Source organism: Spermophilus citellus (assembly GCF_964194105.1).
Source record: "Spermophilus citellus genome assembly, chromosome: 19".
NCBI lineage: Eukaryota > Metazoa > Chordata > Mammalia > Rodentia > Sciuridae > Spermophilus > Spermophilus citellus.
The window spans coordinates 4020426-4040149 of NC_138201.1; the positions used below are offsets into that span (position 1 = coordinate 4020426).

General features: G+C 50.3%; 2 protein-coding genes across 2 annotated transcripts in view; one reads left to right on the forward strand and one right to left on the reverse strand.

Annotated features, from left to right (window-relative positions):
* Positions 1-6428, reverse strand: part of LOC308638666 (uncharacterized protein) — a 25696-nt gene extending 19268 nt beyond the window's left edge. The window contains exons 1-2 of the mRNA XM_081276317.1: positions 5925-6428; positions 5412-5556 (exon numbers count right to left, since the gene is read on the reverse strand). Coding sequence (XP_081132443.1) covers positions 5412-5556; positions 5925-6193 — 414 coding nt within the window. The 5' untranslated portion in view covers positions 6194-6428. The remainder of the gene's footprint in view (positions 1-5411; positions 5557-5924) is intronic.
* Positions 6162-9164, forward strand: GPR27 (G protein-coupled receptor 27). Its single transcript, XM_081276314.1, has one exon. It carries the CDS (start codon positions 6458-6460, stop codon positions 7592-7594), a length of 1137 nt encoding a protein of 378 aa, XP_081132440.1. The 5' UTR covers positions 6162-6457; the 3' UTR covers positions 7595-9164.
* The last annotated feature ends 10560 nt before the right edge of the window (positions 9165-19724 follow it).

Sequence of the window (19724 nt, forward strand, 5' to 3'; positions counted from 1 at the left end):
GGTTCTCATGGCCGTGTGGCCAGGTGTGACACTCCAGGAGACAGTTCAGAGAAAGACAGAAGAAATCTGACCCAAGGGCCTCATTCACTCAGAAGATGATACGAGGACCCACATCCCTGTCAGGCCCAACCATCGTCTAATAAGGACGCTCCCTGAGGCCACAGCACCACCTAATCTTAGGATATGTCCATCGCCCCCAAACATGCACCATACCCATATCAGGCTTTCTGTGCTGGGCATTGCATATAAATGGATGCATACAATATGTGGTTTCTGTTTCAGGGTTTTTCCTCTAGCATAATGTTTTCAAGGTGCATCCTGCAGGAGCATCCCAAGCCAGGGTTTTCTTCTATAGATTATTATCATCATTCTGTGAAGTGAATGAATAACATCGTACGGACATTTGTCCCCCCATTCTGGTTTGCCCACTGTGAGCTGTTCTTCTCTATTCATCCTTTGATGGATTCTTGCACCTCTTCTTCTGGTTGCAAGAAATCTTGCTGCAGTGTAAAGTGTGTACAGGTGTTTGTCAGGACTGGGCTCTCGTGGGTAGATCCCTAGAGATGGAGCTGCTGGCCTAGGAGACAGCTCTGTGCCTCACTTTCTGAGGCTCTGCCAAACTCTTTCCAAAGCAGCTGCTTCACTATAGCACCCCAATTTCTCCAGATCGAGGCCACCATTTGTTCCAGTTTTATAACAGACACATGCTGTGAGGTGGGATTTCAGACGGGTTTGCAGTTTTTCTAATGATCTGTGATGTCAACCATCTCTCCCATGGACTCACTGGCCATTTGTGTATCTTTCTAGAGAAATGTCTGCTCAGATCTTTTGCAGACATTTTGCAAATTGGGTTGTTTGTATTTTTATTACTGAGTTAAGAGTTCTTATAGATTTTGGATACAGATCGTCCATCAGATACATGATCTGGACACATTTTCTTTTGTCTTATAGGTTGTGTATTGGCTTTCTCAAAGGCATCCCTTGAAGCACAAACTTTTAAAATTTTAATGAGTCCCATTTATCTTTTTCTTTGGTCTCCTCTCCTTTTGTGTCACATCTGAGAACCACTGCTTGACCTGCAGTCATAAAGATGTACTGTCATGTTTTCTACTGAGAGTTTTTAACTTTTACCTTCTCATTGATTTTAAATTAATTTTTATGTACAGTGTGAGGTGGGGGGTCCAAGTGCATTTCTTTGCACATGGAGAAAACCACGTGTTAAAAATTTTCACTAAACCATATTTTGCTTACATGAACTACGACAATATGCCCTGGATATACACAGAAAGGTACCTTCAGCCATTCAACCAATACGGCCAGCAAAAACACAACTTTGAGATAAATACTGATCATTTTTCTCTGTTTTCCCTTTCCTTCCAAAAATTCAAGCAGAAAGTAGGCTCTTGGCTTCCTTGCCTAGGAGACATTGATGGAAGGTGCTTCCTGGCTTACGTTTTCCAAACACCTTAATCCACAAATTCACAGAGGAATTGCCAATTACATTGTCCAAAAGAACAAGAAAGAACTAGATTATCATCCTCTTCCAGAGTGTCCTTGGAGGCAAATGTAGGAGGAAGGAGGAGAGAAGGGGGCACAGGGATCAGGGACCTGCACTGGCTTCCTGGACAGTCTTGAGGGTGAGGCTCTGGGTAGGTCCACAGTAAGGGCACCTCAGCCCAGGCTCTCACACCCGAGTGCCGCGACCCTCAGTGGCTGAGGTCAGAAGCAAAGTGGAACCAGGAGCCAATGCCAGGTGAGCTATCCCCACCCACCGGCACACACTGTCTGGAATGCCCAGGGGCACTGGGCACCGGCCTGGCCTCGGTATGTGAAGAAGCAGCAGGTGACCTCAGTGAACCAGCACCAAGGGAACTTAGCAGCAAGATAAAATGGCAAGTCACTGTCAGATTGGGTTTCTAGGACACAGGTGTATTCTTACATTCCTGATTTATGGACTTGCATTCATCCTTGCCATACAACTCGGAGAAGCTACCACACACAGGGCATCCATGAGGCTGAGCTGGGGCGGGAGGGGGGATGCGGGTCCTTCAAGCCACCAAGGCATTTATAATCTTGCAAAGAGCAACTACAGTTTCCATTTGTAACATGCCACTGAGTGCGTGCCTCTTGCTACGCTCTTTGTAAGTAGATCTCATTTAACCATTTTGTCCCATCATCCCAGGCGGAACTTGCAGAAAACTTAAATACAGCCAGACGTGATGGGGCATGCCTGTAAATCCCAGTGACTCGGGAGGCCGAGGCAGGAGGATCCTGAGTTCAAAGCCAGCCTCAGGAACTTAGAGAGGCCCTAAGCAACTCAGTGAGACCCTGTCTCTAATAAAACATAATAAAAAGACCGGGGATGTGGCTCAGTGGTAAGTGCCCTTGGGTTCAATCCCTGGGACCAAAAACTGTAAAGATTTATAAGAGTATAATAACATAATTATAAACAACAACTGATATCTTAAGTAGGCTCTAAATTATGACTCCCAACCTAATTTCAATGCATCTATGTCGATTCCATCGCAATATTGCAGTAAGAAACACAGAGGATTTAATGGTGTCACTGCATCTTCCTCGCCAAGGCCTTTGAGATTCAGAGATTCAGAGTAGGCAAGGGACTTTCCCAAGGATGCACAGTTAGTGTGCATCCTTGGGACCTGGATATGAAGCAGGGTCAACCTGACTCCAGAGCCTGTTTCCCTTCTTGAAGTTAGAGTTCCTTTTGAGGAGGGGCCAGCCTGAGTGCCCCGCTCTGGTCTTCTAGCATCCACTGGCTTCAGACATTGGCTCATCTTTTCCAAGAGATGCAGTTCAGTGCATCAACCGTCTCTAACTTGGAGTCCACTGTGGTCATTGGTAGATGACTGAGGCTGGCCTGGAGACAGTGGCCAACACAGCTCCGTGACCGTGGGACCCATGGCCTTGGCTGGACCTATCCAGGCCAGCCGGCCAGCTCCCCTCAACAGTCAGGATCTCCCTTAGCAGCCACACCTTCTACACATGCATCAAAGAGGTGACAACTGATTTTGGGGGAAATTCCAACTTTAAATCTACGTGCAAAAGGAAAAAGTTGGTTATTAACAAAACATAAAAAAAAAATTTATAGAGGAAAAACCTCCAAGAGCTGCTTTGCTCTGGTATGCTCTGGGTCCTAAGGAAGCAGGAAAAAGTCTCCTGGAAACTTCCTAGGACCAGCACTCGGAAACGGAGTGGATGCTGGTCAATGAAATGCTAACGGCTTGGTCCTACGTATTGATTGACTGCACAAACATTGAGAATGAGATGTGCACACTCATAAAGGCTGCAAGACAGCCAGCTTCTGTTCTTTGATTCTGTGCAGATGATGAAACCAAATCTCAAACCCCAGATGGAAGCACATTGGGCCCCAGGTAGCAATGGAAAACCCAGAAATTTAAAGAAGAAGGAACTAATGGCTCTTCTTGGGTGCCTTTTCTGAAGACTAAACCTCGCCCCACTGGGTTACATGACCATCTACCTCCCGTGTCCTCGTGAACCGTAGAACCCAAGACCCCTAGAAATAACCGGGAGGACAATGTCCCATTTTGCAAACGGGGACATCTGAGATTCCGAGGGGTGAGGTGGCTTGTTGAGGATGGGCACTTGTTAGAACACATGATCTTAGAAGTTCAACTAGGCGGGGAAGGTTTTGACTCAGGGACCAGGAAGGTGAGGTTCCAGCTCCAGGGCCATTAATGCCTCTCTTTGTAAAGTCTAAACGTTGGACTTGACCGTTTGAAACATCCTCCCCTCTCCAGAGGGGCTGACTGGGTGCGCGTGAGCATCTGCTGTCTGCTTGCTGGTCGTCTTGACAAACTCAAGGGCTTTCTTTCATTAAGAGGCAGACTTTGTGGTGGTGGCAAGGGTAGGCTCTGAACTCAGGCTTTTTGTCTGGTGATCCCAGCTCTGATGCTTATGGGTGGCAGAAAGCCAGAAAACAGGAAGCCTTCTAAGCCTCATCTGCAAAGCAGAGGTTGTAAGAGCATTTACCATGTGCGGCCAAGACGATGCTTAAATACCAGTGGCCTGGGGCATGGTGGCATGTGCTCGGTAATTGGAGCCTGCTGATGCCATCACCATAAAGCGCCCAGGGAATGTGCCCATGTGGGTTACAAGAAGACAGAGGCAGCCCAAATGCTGAGGCCCAAATGGCAGGATCTCCGCTAGGACTGTGTCTGGCTGTAAGGAAAGGCATCCAGAACCATTTCCCACCTTCCCTTGCTAAGAGTGGTAGCCAGCGCTCTGTGCTTGTTATCCCATAGGGCTTCTAGGAAGCTCTTCTGAGAGGCGCTGACTTAGAAACACTCATTCTTTCCCTCGTCGCCTTTCTGTGTGGAATGCAGAAGCAACGGCTAGAGTGTCTGCAGCCTGTTTTGATCATGAGGGAAGGGCCAAAAACCTTTCAGAGATTCAGTCCTTCAGCTAAATCAATCAATGCCAGCAACCACGGACTTCCACTTCTCTTGTTTCATGAGGAAACTAAACCTGTTTCCACCTTTTTGCTATGATCAAAATGCAATTCACAACCAAAAAACCCTCCACAATGTACTTCTCATTTCTGTCCACATATATTTATGGGTCTGCTCAGCCAGCCACTTGCCCTATCCGCTTGGGGGTTCTGAGAGAGGTGCTCACTTAAGACTCTTACAACAATTTCCAAATAGTTCTCAAAGGCCAAGATACCTAAGGGGAAGACAATGGCTTAGCAGGTTTAGTGTCACCAAGGAGCTTGTCAGAAATGGAGAGCATTCAGGCCCATGCTAGACCTACTGAATCAGCATTTACATTTTAACAGGATCCCCAGGGACTTTGGGGGTGCACACACAGTTTGAAGCACACTGCCTGAAGCACAGCTCTAAGGATATCACTCTCCCCCCAAACCTCCTATGGGCCCTTCTTATTTACAGACTAAAGTTTGGGCTCCCACGTAGCCTGACATTCAAGGCCCCTTATGATCTTGCATGGTCCTAGAAATGGCCATCAAAGTGTCCGTCATGCATGTCTTATTGGGCAGGCAAGAAATGATTCTCTGTATATTAAAAAAAAAAAATGAGTACCTGAGAAAACCATGTTCCTTGATTCTGGCTTTACCATGCTGCGCACTGGCAAAACAGTGCAACCCAAACACACACAAACACACACGCAAAAACAGCCAGACATGGTCCCCTGCCTTCAGGAAGCTTAGAGACTTGTAAGAAGAAATAAAAACACCTGACAAATTCTAAGAGCTGGAAGGAAATGAACAGGGCTACAGGGTGACCCTCCCTGGTCAGAAAGATGGCCCTAAGGCTAGGAACCGGGTGTGGAGCTGGTCCAGTGGGACTAGCACCCTGCAGGGCGAATTCAGCGTGGCTGAGGGGCAGAGCAAAGGGCTGCTGGCTCAGGCTTACCCAGCAAATAGATATCCGGGGAGGAAAGTAGCAGGTTTCACTTAAGAGAACAGGCTGGGGTCTCTTTCCTGGACGTCTGTCTGTCTTCAGCGGGCTCACTGATGTAACTCGGAGCGCACGCTGCAGAGTCGCTGGGAGTCCAGCCCTGGAAATCCAACCAAGTGAGATTGGCATCCCAGCACTGCTGCTCCTCGGCTCTGCCCGCCCCCCTTGCCCCTAATGTCCCTTGTCAGGGATACAGCGGGGTTCAGAATGCAGCCAACTCCGTAGTTATGGTTGGGGGGACGCTTGTGAAGCTCCCAGCACACTGCCACCCACAGCAGGGCTCCCGGGAGTCCCAGCGGGTTTGGGATTCCCATGAGTGTCACCACCGTTAATTACCACCAGCTTTCGGAGGGTGGCTTGTCCCCGTGCTCCCGCCCCCGAGGCCTCCCCGACCCCACGGTGCCGGGCGGCCTCCCCCGCTCACGCCCGGGTGACCCCGGCGCGCCGCCGCCTCCAGACCCCCGTTACCTGGGGCCAACCGCGACTTGTCGCCACCTTGCGTCCTGGGCCCGGCCTCCCTCCCGGCCACCTCCCGGCCCGCAGCTGTCGCAGCGGAGCCCCCAGCCCGGCCGGGCCCGGGCGGCGCGGGATGCCTCGGCGGGGCTGGCGGCGGCAGCGCGGCGCGCTCCGGCGCAGGGGAGGGGGCTCGGCGGCGGCGGCGGCGGTGGCGGGCCCGGCGGGGGGCAGAGCCAGAGGCGCGGCGGCGGCAGCGGCGGAGGCGGAGGAGTGAGGAGCATGCGGGGGGCTGCGGGGGGCGGCGCGGGCCCGTCCGCAGCGGCGGCCGCTGCGCCCGGGGCGCGGGGAGTGGCCGGGGCCTCCTGCGCGTACCATGGCTGAGATGGCGGCGGCGGCGCGGCGGCGCGGGCAGCCGGAGCGGGGCCGGCAGGGCGCGGGCTGAGCCCCGGGCCCGGGAGGCGCCAGGGCCGCGCGGCGGCGGCGGCGGAGCGCGCGGGCGGCCTGCGGGGCGGCGAGGCCGGGGCGGCCCCGGCGCGGAGACCGCGATGGCGAACGCGAGCGAGCCGGGCGGCGGCGGCGGCGGCGAGGCGGCCGCGCTGGGCCTCAAGCTGGCCACGCTCAGCCTGCTGCTGTGCGTGAGCCTGGCGGGCAACGTGTTGTTCGCGCTGCTCATCGTGCGGGAGCGCAGCCTGCACCGCGCCCCGTACTACCTGCTGCTCGACCTGTGCCTGGCCGACGGGCTGCGCGCGCTCGCCTGCCTCCCGGCCGTCATGCTGGCGGCGCGGCGGGCGGCGGCCGCCACGGGGGCGCCGCCGGGCGCGCTCGGCTGCAAGCTGCTCGCCTTCCTGGCCGCACTCTTCTGCTTCCACGCCGCCTTCCTGCTGCTCGGCGTGGGCGTCACCCGCTACCTGGCCATCGCGCACCACCGCTTCTACGCCGAGCGCCTGGCTGGCTGGCCGTGCGCCGCCATGCTGGTGTGCGCCGCCTGGGCGCTGGCGCTGGCCGCGGCCTTCCCGCCGGTGCTGGACGGCGGCGGCGGCGGCGGCGACGACGAGGACGCGCCGTGCGCCCTGGAGCAGCGGCCCGACGGCGCCCCCGGCGCGCTGGGCTTCCTGCTGCTGCTGGCCGTGGTGGTGGGCGCCACGCACCTGGTCTACCTCCGCCTGCTCTTCTTCATCCACGACCGCCGCAAGATGCGGCCCGCGCGCCTAGTGCCCGCCGTCAGCCACGACTGGACCTTCCACGGCCCCGGCGCCACCGGCCAGGCGGCCGCCAACTGGACGGCGGGCTTCGGCCGCGGGCCCACGCCGCCCGCGCTGGTGGGCATCCGGCCCGCGGGGCCCGGCCGCGGCGCGCGCCGCCTCCTCGTGCTCGAGGAGTTCAAGACCGAGAAGAGGCTGTGCAAGATGTTCTACGCCGTCACGCTGCTCTTCCTGCTGCTCTGGGGGCCCTACGTCGTGGCCAGCTACCTGCGCGTGCTGGTGCGGCCCGGCGCAGTCCCGCAGGCCTACCTGACGGCCTCCGTGTGGCTCACCTTCGCGCAGGCCGGCATCAACCCGGTGGTGTGCTTCCTCTTCAACAGGGAGCTGAGAGACTGCTTCAGGGCCCAGTTCCCCTGCTGTCAGAGCCCCCAGACCACGCAGGCCACCCTCCCCTGCGACTTGAAGGGCATCGGCTTGTGAGGGACTCCCCGCCTCTGCACCCCTGACCCAACCCAGCATCCCCTTCGGCTTGGACAGTGACCTCGCTTCTCCCCGTCCTGTCCGGTCCCCTTTTTAATTTTCGAAGCTGCCTTCCAAACGACTCTCAAAGTGGACACCCACTTGGATTGTACAGACTCCTGTTTGGGGGGCGGGGGAGGGGCAACTCGGCACACTCCGTCCTGCTCAAGGTCCTTTCTTCCTGGGACAGCCCTGCAGTCCTTTTGTACTGGTTCTGACTTTTCTTTCACGTCTGCATTTTTTTTTTCCAATAAAGGCTGATTTTCTTCATGCATTTTCCTAAAGACCACGGCCAGTTTTCTACAAAAGCTATTTTTGACAACCTCAAGTGGCGTCGCAGATTGCAGTGAGGTAGACAGAGGTGAGGGGCTTCATGAGTCGGCTTCCTTGGGTGTCTTCAGTTGGAAGTAGGAGGAAGGGGGAAAGGTGACCTAAGGGCTGTCTGGACTGCCAGCTTAGCGTCAGTTGCGCAGTGGGGTTCTTCCAAAGCTTAAGAATTTAGTTCAATGTTGACATTGAACTTGACAGAAATCGGAGTCAGTAGGCAGTGTTTTGTTTTGTTTTTTTTTTTAAGCAGTAAGTAAGGACTTGGTTCCTAGTTTATACTAAATACACAGCAGCCACAGCTGCTCTCTGTATTATATCAACCTTGAATGGAAATGTCTCAGTGACATTGTAACTTTCAAAAGAGTACAAAGTGTTTTGGTTAGTGAAGGTGTGGAGAAAATACAGTGTTGCATGCTTTTGTATGTATCCATTGTGGCTCAAGGATGGTGGGGCTCTGGAAGCCAAGTAAATCATTTGGGTATTTTTTGCCAACAAAAAAGTTGAGATACTTTTATGGAAATGGCTTGTGCTTTGAGAAGCCGGGTTTTATTCTGTCTTATAAAACTAATTTCCACTTTGAAGATTGTTCTGTTGTTCATGAAATAAATGAATGAAACACAATGCTCCACTACTTCTAGGAGAAGAGTGTTTTCTTAGTGTTTGCTAGGTTAAGCTGTGCTGTTATTCTGATGGTTATTTTCAATTAATAACCAGAATTGTCATTTTAAATATTATTTCTGTTAGATGTAATTTAAAACTGGAAGAAAACATTCTGCAAGTACTGTATAATATTTTTCGCTTAAACTGCTACGTTTTTATCAACGTATCTTCCGTTTTGAGGGTTTATATCTGTATTTCTCTTTGCATTACATGAATATACCAGTATTTTCACTCTGGAGTGGTGGTGGTGTTCTTTGAGGCTGGGATTGGTACTACTGCGAGTCTTGTATTGTCTGTTGCTAGTTCCAGTTTTCCTAGTTTGAGCATCAGCCTTCCAACACATCTGGAGACCTTTTGACTTCAAAGTGCAAGGTAAAGTCCTGCACCATTTCTCTTTAAAGGGAAGAAATAGTAAACATATATAATGCTTTAAAACTCTTTCACAAATGAAAAGCATGGGCTGGGGTTTTGCTCAGCCCTCTGTTCCATCCCCCGCACCAGAAAAACGTTAAGAGTACGCTGATAAATAATAAATGAAAATGTGTATGAGCAAAGCAATCATTTTGATAAAAATAATAAAAAATTTTAAAATGAGCATGGCAAATATACTGGGATTTATTCTGAATGTAGTGCTAATGATTAAATCTTTAGTCCAAAAGGAATAAGTGATATGGGGATTGGCCAGTGTATTCACAATGGGCAGCACTGTCTTATTTTGTTTGCCAAAGTTAAGTCAGGCTGTGAAGATGGTCATGTTTGGAAAATGTGATAATGATTACCCCTAATGTCCCCTGTGTCACAAGTCCAGGTGGCCCTCAATCATCCGGGGGCCATTCTTCAGACATCAGGGCCAACCCAGAGGCAGAGTGTCCTGTGAAGTAAATCTCTGCCCATCTAAGCCTCCACCCACCCCAGCGACCCCAGTTCATCAAAGCCACCGAGTCCCCATGAAGACAGTACCTGGTACGGCACAGCGACCAGCCATTACAGACTGTCCTAGGACGATGCTCCCTGGCCTTGCTTTTCCAAATGGCTTCAGGACGTGAGGAATCCAGGCTTCTTGCTGGGGAGTGCTGAGGGGGGACCTAGGAGGAGCACTGTGAGCCAGCTCCTCGGATGGCGGGGACCACCTCTGGGCCTCGGGCAGATGGGATCTCCTTTAGACAGCCTGTGTCCCAACTTGGTTACCTTGGGGGTTTTAACATATATAAAAAAAAATCTGATTAGATAGGAGAAGGCAAGCTTTTTAGTGAGAATTCGGTGGAGAGCAGCAAGAAATAGCGGCCAAAGGTGAGGGAAGAAGAAAGAGTTGAAAGACAGGGAAATGAGGTTTCAGGAAAAAGCTGTGTCAGGAGGAAATGTGCCCCAAATCTCAGCCACTGTCGGGACCAGTGAGTCTACCAGTGTGCACTGTGGTTGCTGATTACAGTACTCAGGAGTCACCAAGGAAACGTTGGTTGTGTCTGGAAGGCTCTGCCTGCTGTCTCAGGACAGGCCATATATCTGAATATGTCAAAATATCGTGTTTATTTGGGAAGTTAACTTAGCATATGCCTTTCCTCTAGAGTGAGATAAATGAGTGATCCGTTACATTTGAAAAAAAAAAAAAAGAGAGAAGCCTATGAATAAATCTTCATCTGCATGTCCTGGTGTACAATTATTTGGTTTAAAATGAGTACTTTTAGGCATTTAATACCTTATATTAAATAGCGTTGCAGAAAGACTTGATCTTTTAAAGCATATACCTGGTATGTTCAGGGTTTGTGTGTGTGTGTGGGGAGAGGGTGGGTGGGTATGAATTTACTCATTGACTTAAATCATATTGTGTTCAGGTTTTAAAAGATAAGACATTTCAACCCAAACCAGGAAGCAATGTAGCAATCCATGATCTCTGTTATCTACTACTCAGCCTTGTCAAATCTTGTCAGTTGTGTCCTATTTGTCTCATTTTTCTTTCCTTCTCTCCCTCCCTTTCTGCCCTTTTATTAAACTCTATCTCTCTCTCTCTCTCTCTCTCTCTCTCTCTGTCTCTCTGTCTCTCTGTCTCTCTCTCTCTCAAAGACAATGATTTTTCTGCCAAGCCTTTGGTCTTGGCATTGGCCCCCAACAATCTGATCCCTGCCCCCTACAAGATGATAGGGTCCACTTTCTGTGGCTGCCTTGGGGTGCAGCTCTGCAGGTGGGTCTGTTATCAGGTTGGAGGACGGGTCCACTGCCTTCCCACGGCCTGTGGGGGTTGACTGGAAGCCTGGTCACATGGTCGGGCCCTGTGCCTCTCTCTCTGTGCAAGCTGTCCCTGCTCGCCCGAGAGCCTGATCACCCCCTGCCTGGGGGTTCCCACCGCCCTCCTTTATGACAAGCAAGGGCTGCGATGGTGAGGGCAGACCAGTCTACGCCACCAAGCCCCGGGTGGACACTGAGTCTGGCTGGATGCTGGTCCAAGACCTTGGCAAGCCTCCTGGCCCCACCTGGCTCCTCTGGGCTCCCACACTTCCCAGGACTTCCCCAGGAGGGCCTGCCCCTGGCGCACACTGCTGGCTCCTGTACCCAAGCTGCCGGCAGTGCTGTGAGCAGACTGAGCTGTACCATGGCCTTTCCTTAGGCCTTTCCTTAGCACCGTTGCTGCTGCTCCCCACGTGTGTGCTCAACTTGCAGATGGTGAGCTGCACATAGTGGGTGCACACCCAGCCCCTACAGAGAGCAAAACTATCCCAGTCTCTAATGGACGGTCAAGGCACCACCTCAGTCGTTAGCTCTGAGTGCCAGGAGAGACAGAGCCGCAGACCTACTGTCTGACCAGCATTTCAACTTGTGTGAATCTTAAGGTGTTCAGGACTAAAAAAAATGTGCAGCTGCCTTAAACACTGTTCTGCATTCACCTGGCAGGTGATTCGCCCCCCATGGGCTGCCATGACCGCAGGCCTCTAGGACCCTCTTTCTGAGAGGCAAGAGAGGCCCGGGAACCCTCTTCACCACCTGTACCCTCGTCTCTTTGTGCTGCTTCTTGCCTGCTACAGGAGTACAAAGGAGGTTAAAAAGAAAACACTTGATCCAAGACCAAGGGGCTCTGTCTGCTTTCCCCCAGTTTGGACAAGACTGTGGGGTTCTAATCTAGCCCCTGAAGAACCTTCTTTCCCTCTTTCTTTGCCTTTTGGATGTTCTTGAGTGAAGGTGTGATTTTTTCAGCAGCCACCCTGAAACCACACAGAGAGACACTGAACCTAACAGGGCAGAAAGAGAAGTGTGGGTGCCTATTTTAAGGTTCTGGCTCTGTAACCAGAGACCCAACCTCATACTTCTAGACCAGTGGCTTTGAGATAAAACTACTATTGTTTCAGCCATTAATATTTAGCCAGGCTGTTATCTGAAACACCATGGTTTGAATAGGTGATATCACCCAAAAGGTCATGCGGGAGGCTGTGCGGGAAGGTTGAGAGGTGAGATGATTGGGTTGGGAGAGTCTTAATCAGTGCATTAATCCCCGATGGGGAGTGGCCAGGTGGTGGCTGTGGGCAGGCAGGGTGTGGCTGGAAGAGGCAGGTCACTGGGGCATGCCTGTGGGGTTTATATTTGCTCCCTGGTGAGCAGAACATTCCCCCAACCTCTGCTTCCTGGAGGCCAGGTCCTGAGCTGCTTTCCTCCTTGACTGCCTGACACCATGATGTTCGGCCTCACCTGGGGCCCAGAGCACAGAGCTGGCCATTTATGGATTGAGACTCTGAGACCACGAGCCATCGATGAACATTTCCTCTTCTAACTTCTTCTTGTCAGGTCTTTCAGTCACAGCAATGAGAGCCTGACTAACCTATGGAGGGACCAGTAACTACAGTACCTGACATGACTCTCCCTCCACCCCTGGAATGTCCTGGAACTGCCTTCACACAGTTAAAAAAGTTAGACACTTCCCTCATGTTTCTAGCTCCCAGGTAGTGCTGCCCACGGTGCACTGTCCTGGCTCTGGGAATAACGAGAAGGGTTGGACGTGATTTATTAGTTATGACGAGGACAGTCCTGTTTAATTGCACTTCACAGTTTTGATCGGTAGGTGCTGAAGCTTTCTGAGATCACCCATCTATTGCAGGAATCAGGAAAAGTGTCGGAAGGAATCCAGCTGTCCTGTCCCGTCACAGATGGCCGTCCGGACTGGAAGGCCGCAGCCATGTCAGGCCGTGCGGAAGGACCCGTGGAGCGGAGGGGGCAGTTTTCTTGCTGATGAGGCAGCCAGTTAATTGGAGGAACTTGGCAGAGATACCCAGAACCACAGAGCAAGACAGACGCCCGACGAGAGACGGACCAAGACGGGGCGGCCGGATAACGAGATCCGCTGTCTGTACTGGATGCTGGGCAGTGCATCTCCATTTACCGACTGAGGGAGAAGGAAAAACCACAAAACCAGAACAAAAATGGTCCCCGTTCCATCTTCCCCTCCTCCTGGGTTCTTACATGTTTCTGCCTCCCTCTGCTCTCTCCTCACTCTGGAATCTATTTAAAAATACATTTCTCTAAGTTAAATAAAAGCACACCATTTTCTCCTCCAAGTTTTCTGTTCTAGTTTTACCCAAATGTCCAAGTGCCAGTAAGGAGTGTGGTCCTTTTAACAGAGGAAGTGTGTCACATCCAGTCTTGCTGTGGGGAGAACCAGCCAAGGGGCTGTCAGAGCTGAACAGAAATCAACAGTGACCCTCAGAAGACCACCCTGGCCCCTCCCCAAGGAGGGGAGCAACAGCAAGCTTATAGCACAGAAGAGGGTTATCGTGTACTTTTGATTACGAGAAAAAGGGGGCAAGTGGCAGGAGAGGCCAAGTAGGTACTAGTTACCCAGGTGAAGCTAAGTAGATACTAGGTACCTAGGAGAAATAAGCAGGTACTAGGTACCCAGGGGAGACTAAGTAGGTACTAGGCACTCTGGGGAAGCTATGTAGGTACCAGGTATCTGGGGGAAGCTAAGCAGGTTACTAGGTACCCTGGGGAGACTCAGTAGGTACTAGGTACCTGAGAGAAGCTAAGTAGGTACTAGGTACGTGGGAGAGACTAAGAAGGTAGGAGGTACCCAGAGGAGACTAAGTAGGTACTAGGTACCACAGCAGACATCAAGTAGATACTAGGTATCCAGCCCACCCTGTATACAGGTAAATAAAGCTTGAAATTGGCATCTGAAAGCCTGAAGTCTTACAATCACTTACAATTACGCAGAGAAATCCTGAAAGAATGCATGCTTTGTAACATCAAGGCAAACATGCAATGATCTTATCTCCCAGTCACATTAAGGAGACAGGTAAATTAAAGCTGTTACTACTTGGTAGTTCTAGGAGGAATCATTTAGTCATTTACAAAATCAAGGTGTAAGTGGCCACCCTGCGACAGGTGGGGAGCCCATGGACAGGCGCAAAGCAGCATTCAGACACTTCCCAGGCTCCCTGAGCCCCCCACCCCCAGCACTGCGCGTCTGCGTGGCTTCCTAGGCACTATCTGAACCTGCAAAGAGTGAGAGCTGGCTTCACTGTCTTCAAGAGGCACATGGGCTACGATTCTGAAGGCTTTGAAAATCATTTGTTTCAATGCCAACCTAATGTTCTCTTATTAACTAATCGGGACTGGAACTGTCAGGTGCGACGTGCAGGAGTACTGTAGGGTCTCCCTGGTCCTCTCATTGAAGACCCGCACCCCCTTCTGTTTCCCATTTCCTCCTGGGTTTGACCCACACGCCTGGCAGTGTGCCAGACAGAGGAGAAAGGAAGGGACCCGCACAGGCGTTCACAGTACAGAGTGACATGCACAGCGGAGCCGTGGGGAGTGTCATTCTCTGAACCCACAGTCACGATCAGCCTCATTTGCATATCTGTCTTGAGGAATTATGGGATACCCAGAGCTATTTCTAGGATATGATTTGCATAATTGTTCTAGCGCTTTGTGAGTAACGGTGACATGTGGTCTGACAGAGGATTGTTTAAGAATTTTGTAAGTTGCTTTGTAAGTTTTGCGAAGCTATCGGGATTGAATGCCTTCAGGTGTGTATGTAACAATCTGTATCTAACACCGAACACAGCACAGGGACACAGCCACAGTGAGTCTTCTGCTGGGGGCGGCTGCTTGACTGTAGCTAGGGGCGTTCCCTGGAAGTTTGAGCTACCCCCAACACCTCTTGACAAGACTAAAATTCATTTAAACATCCTGAGAAAATGTACCGTGGTCACGGGCCTCAGTGACTTTCCCTCCTGCGTGGGCAGGTGACATCTTTCAGGGTTAGACACTGGCGGTAAGAAGGCAGTATTTTCGTAGTATTTGGAACATGGGTGCTCTCATGGTCAAAACACATGGGTAAGTTTAGGTCTTTCTAGTCTGAAGAGTCTGCTTGGTTGGCTGGCAGTTCTTATTTCTGTGTTCATACAGGATTGTCACCATGAGGATGACTTTCTTCTGCATTGAGACACTCACAGGTCTCGACACCCCCCCTCCGCCCCCATCTGGCCTCACACCTGAGCTAGCTGACCGCAGCAGAGACTCCCGTTTTGCCTCCTAGGGGCTATAACAGCTAAAGCCCACCTCAGCTGGACCAACCTGTATCTGCCCGTCTCTCACCAGAAAGCCCCCAGGAGGCAGGGAATCTTGACTCCCTGCCCCGGACTTTATGCTATGGTCAGTTCCAACATCTAAGCCGATTCTGGGTGCCTGTGGAGTTGCTCCTCCCTTCTGTGGGGCTGACACTAAAAAAAAAAAAAAAAAAAGAACAGGAAAACCAAATTATCCAAAGACGACACAATCGATTAAAAGGTTTCACAAACTAGCCAACATTCAGAAAGAATCCTTCCCTCGTTGACCAGGGTCGGGGTGGGAGTGCTTTACCCAAGAGCCGCTTCTCTGTTCCTCCTGGGTAGGGGCGAGGCTGCGGGTCACCCGGGGATCACCTGGGACTCAGTTCTGCCACCTTCCCCAGTGCGTGGTCACTCTCTGGGCCCAAAGACAGGCGCAGGGTTGGGTCTCTGCTCTGGGGGGGAAGAGGGGTGCGTCTTCTTTTAAGTAGGTAAGGGAGACCATGGCTGCTCAGGGCATTCCCAAGAATTGGAGCCCCATGGCCCCACCCGGGCAGCCACAGGCCCAGCTCAACCTAGTGAGCAGGAGAGGGGGGAAGACCTGGGGCCGTGTGGGCGTGGGGGACCAGTGGGCGGCCCAACAACAAATTGTGAAAGAGGGCGGTGTTCGGGAGAGAGCTTCCCAGACCTCTTTCCCAGTCAGGACCTCCTCCCCTCCAACCAAAGGCAAGAACATGAACAGAGAGGATTAATATTAATAATAACCAAACTAGAGCACCGCTGTGGGCCACCTTCTGCTGTCCGCCTCTTCGGAAGCAGGGTGCCACCTTCCAGGATTTTATACAACTATTCATTCGTATGCACATTCGGGTCCTGAGATATTTTGCTCCTACATTTGAAACTCCAATTTGGGATTTTCAAAAATACATATGAGAGCCGACGTCTTGGGTCTGGGCTGCGGCTCAGTGGTAGAGTGCTTGCCTGGCAGGCTTCAGCCCCTGGGCTCCATCCCCGGTACTACAAAAAGGAAAACATGTTCAGGAATACAGGCAGCTCAGTGAAGGTCCTGGGTCACGTCTGCAGAGAGTCACCATTACCAGAAGATGGGCTGACATCATTGATAGCACAGCAACGTGGCTGTCCTGCCCACCTGGGAGGGTGCTATGGCTTAGATATCGTCTGTCCCCACGGTCATGGCTGGCAGTACTGGAGGGTGGTGGACAGTAGTAGGAAGAACTGGGTCATTGAGGGTGATGCTCTTGGGACAAGTAGACATGATTCCCATAGGTCTACGGTTAGTTCTATGGAGAGGGCTGTTATGAAAAGGCAAGCAAGACTGGCTCCTTCCTCCCCTATCTCTCTGGCAACATGACCTCCCTCTTCACCATGATGTCATCTGTCATGACAGGATACAGGGAAAGATCCCCTCTTCAGAGCTGGTGCCACACTGCTTGGATTTTTGGTCTCCAAAAGTATGAACTAAGTAAGGCTTTTTTTTTAATTTCTTTATAATAAAGTTCCCAGCCTCAGGTATCTTGTTATAGCAATGGAAAATACACTGATACAGATAGCAACTAGTGGGCCCTGTCAAGAAGGTACTGAGTTGATTTGCTTAAAAATAACACAGAAGGGATGGAGGTGGGTGTTGAGCAGTTAGAAAGGGAACAAGTTTGTCATTGAAATGATAGAAATAACATCTGTATGACAGACAGATGAGACTTCCTTTTTAAAACTTGCCTGTTTACAATTTTCCATAATAAAAGTTTCGTTGATTTGCTTGTTTTAAGAATGAGCCAAATGCACACATGCCAGGCTTAATCACATTTATAAGGAAACTCAATTTGGGAAACTTCTCAACAGTTACTCAAATCTAACTTAATAAAACACAATTTCCCCTAATTTTGCTTATAAAGCTTTTGAGTCTTTGTAACAAAAACTTTTTTTCCCCCATGAATTACCCACATTTGAATCAAGATGAAGAAAATTTGGACATAAACAACATGGAAATTTGCTTGGAAGTACAATCTAAAGATGTGAAATCATTCACATGTGATCGAGTTTATTTTATCTGTGCCTTTGCCTTGAACTTTAAAGAGAAACTTATGAAAAATTTCTTCCTGGAAACAAAGTAAGCTATAGATAGAGTTGAGGGCTGGGGATGTGGCTCAAGTGGTAGCGCGCTCGCCTGGCATGCGTGCGGCCCAGGTTCAATCCTCAGCACCACATACCAACAAACATGTTGTGTCCGCCGAGAACTAAAAAATAAATATTAAAAAAATTCTCTCTCTCTCTCTCTCTCCCCTCTCTCACTCTCTCTTTAAAAAAAAAAAAATAGAGTTGATCCATTTTCCTTCACTGGATTTGCAAACAGTGTGAAACATTTGCCTTTCACGACTTTGGCCACAAAATGTTTTGTTTTTAATGGTTTCTTTTTGTAAGGGGGGGGGAATTTTAATATTTATTTTTTAGTTTTAGGTGGACACAACATCTTTATTTTTATGTGGTGCTGAGGATCGAACCCAGTGCCCCGTGCATGCCAGGCGAGCGCATTACCGCTTGAGCCACATCCCCATCCCTGTTTTTAATGATTTTGCAAAGGTGTAACATTTTATGTATTATTTCACCTTTTGAAAGTGAGGTAAAAATGTATCACTAAGTAATATTGAGCAGACACAGACAAATTTTAGATGAAACCAGTGGTTCTCGTGGAGAGGGACATCTGTCCTCACCTGCAATCTCCCTCACAACATCTGGAGACTCTGTCAGTCATCCCAGCCAGGAGGTGTTGCTGGTGTCTGGGGCAGTGGCCAGGATGCTGCTGGACACCCTAGACACAAGTGTGGATAGACACTCTGCCTGGGGGGAATGCATACCTGCATCACCTGTGAGACCTTGCTGTGGAGGAACCTGCCTGGTGGCCCTCCTGTCTGCCCCGTGGGGGGCGGGCCATGGTGCAGCCTCACACCTCTGGGCAGGATGGACAGCATGTGAAACCCCCAGGGGTTTAAAGACACCAGGTATTCATTCCACAGAACCTGGCCCCGCTGTCACGCACCCCGACTTCCCACTGTCTCGCTTTTAGTCTCTGGTGTCCAGTGCACACTTTATGGACCACACTCTGTGCTCCTCTGGGTGTTACTGAGTCTGCTGGACAGTTCTTTCTTAACCTGCTATACGAGCCACACTGTCCACCCCTACAGGTAACCAATTTTTTACAAACTGGGTCGGGGTATGTGAAAGCAAAATTATTATCAGAGTTGCTGATGTTTTTCTTAACTTTGGTGAAGATGGACCCTTGACCCAGTCAAGTTTTCACTCCTTACAGAGCAGGGTGTCTTCAACACGCTATGAAAACCAGTTGACCCAGATTGCAAAACTGCCTGTTTCTTTACCCATAATTCCACTTGCCCATTTTTTTCCCCCAACCAACTTGCTAAGGGATGTTTCTTAAACACAGACTTAACTAAATCAAAAACAACCATTCTCTGACCAAGCGTGGTAATTAGCACAGCAAAACCGTATACATCGATGGGGCATGAGGCGCCAGGGGCAAAAACACACACCATGTACTGCTGTGAGCCCTGGCCAGGTATGTAACTACAAAATGCACATTTTTATTTATTTATTCTTTTAATGGTTGGTGGGTTGGCGCGGGGAAAGGCCAGTCAGTGGAACACATCTGATATGTTGTTTATTTGTGACGTTAAGTCAATTTGCAACACTTGGTGGGGTTTTCGAGGCCACGTGGCCTTGGCACCACTGTGCAGCAGAACCCAGTGCCCTGCCTGCCCACCCACCACACAGGCTCCATCACAAGAGCTCCAGCACAGGGCTGACCCTTGGTCCATGCCAGGCCTGCTGCTCTGGGATGTTGCAATGTCCCTTCATACTCCAGAGCTTCACTGAAGCGCACCTAGTTTATTTGTTGGTACTACCTTACAATCCATGCAAACACCATGCTCCTGGATGTAAAATAAAAACGCACATCACAGGAGGATAATTTTTTGCCAACCTTGGAGGTGTCTTTGCCCATTTTAGCATGTGGCCTGTACAGGAATGTGCTTGTAAGAAAAATGACAACCAGGAGAAAAGTGAAAATAGAGTCTTAAAGTTAAATCAAGTGCCGTACAGTACTGCCATTATTCTGATACAGAATTTTCACACAGCAATATTGACACACGTTACACAGGACAGGATATCAGGCAATCCATTGCAAAAGAACTTCTGATGGCAACAAAGTTTAGATTGTAACAATACTGATTTAGAAATGGTAGCTAGAGAGCTTTACACTGGATTACAATGAGTACTTCTTCCCCCAGTGACATGTTTTTTAGAACATCTCTAATGAGGGGACTTTTTAAAATGTAAACTTCATAAAAAAAAAAGGAAGAATACATGTGCTATTGTATTGGAAATGACTTCTTTAACTCAAGAAAAAAAACCCAAATCTAGGAATCTGGACTCGATCCACATGGTTTCCCACTGATTCTGGCCTCCCCAGTTCATAGCAGAACTGAGGCCCATCAGGATGGCCGGGTCCAGGCGGCTTCCAGAGGCTTTCCCAGCCCCCACTG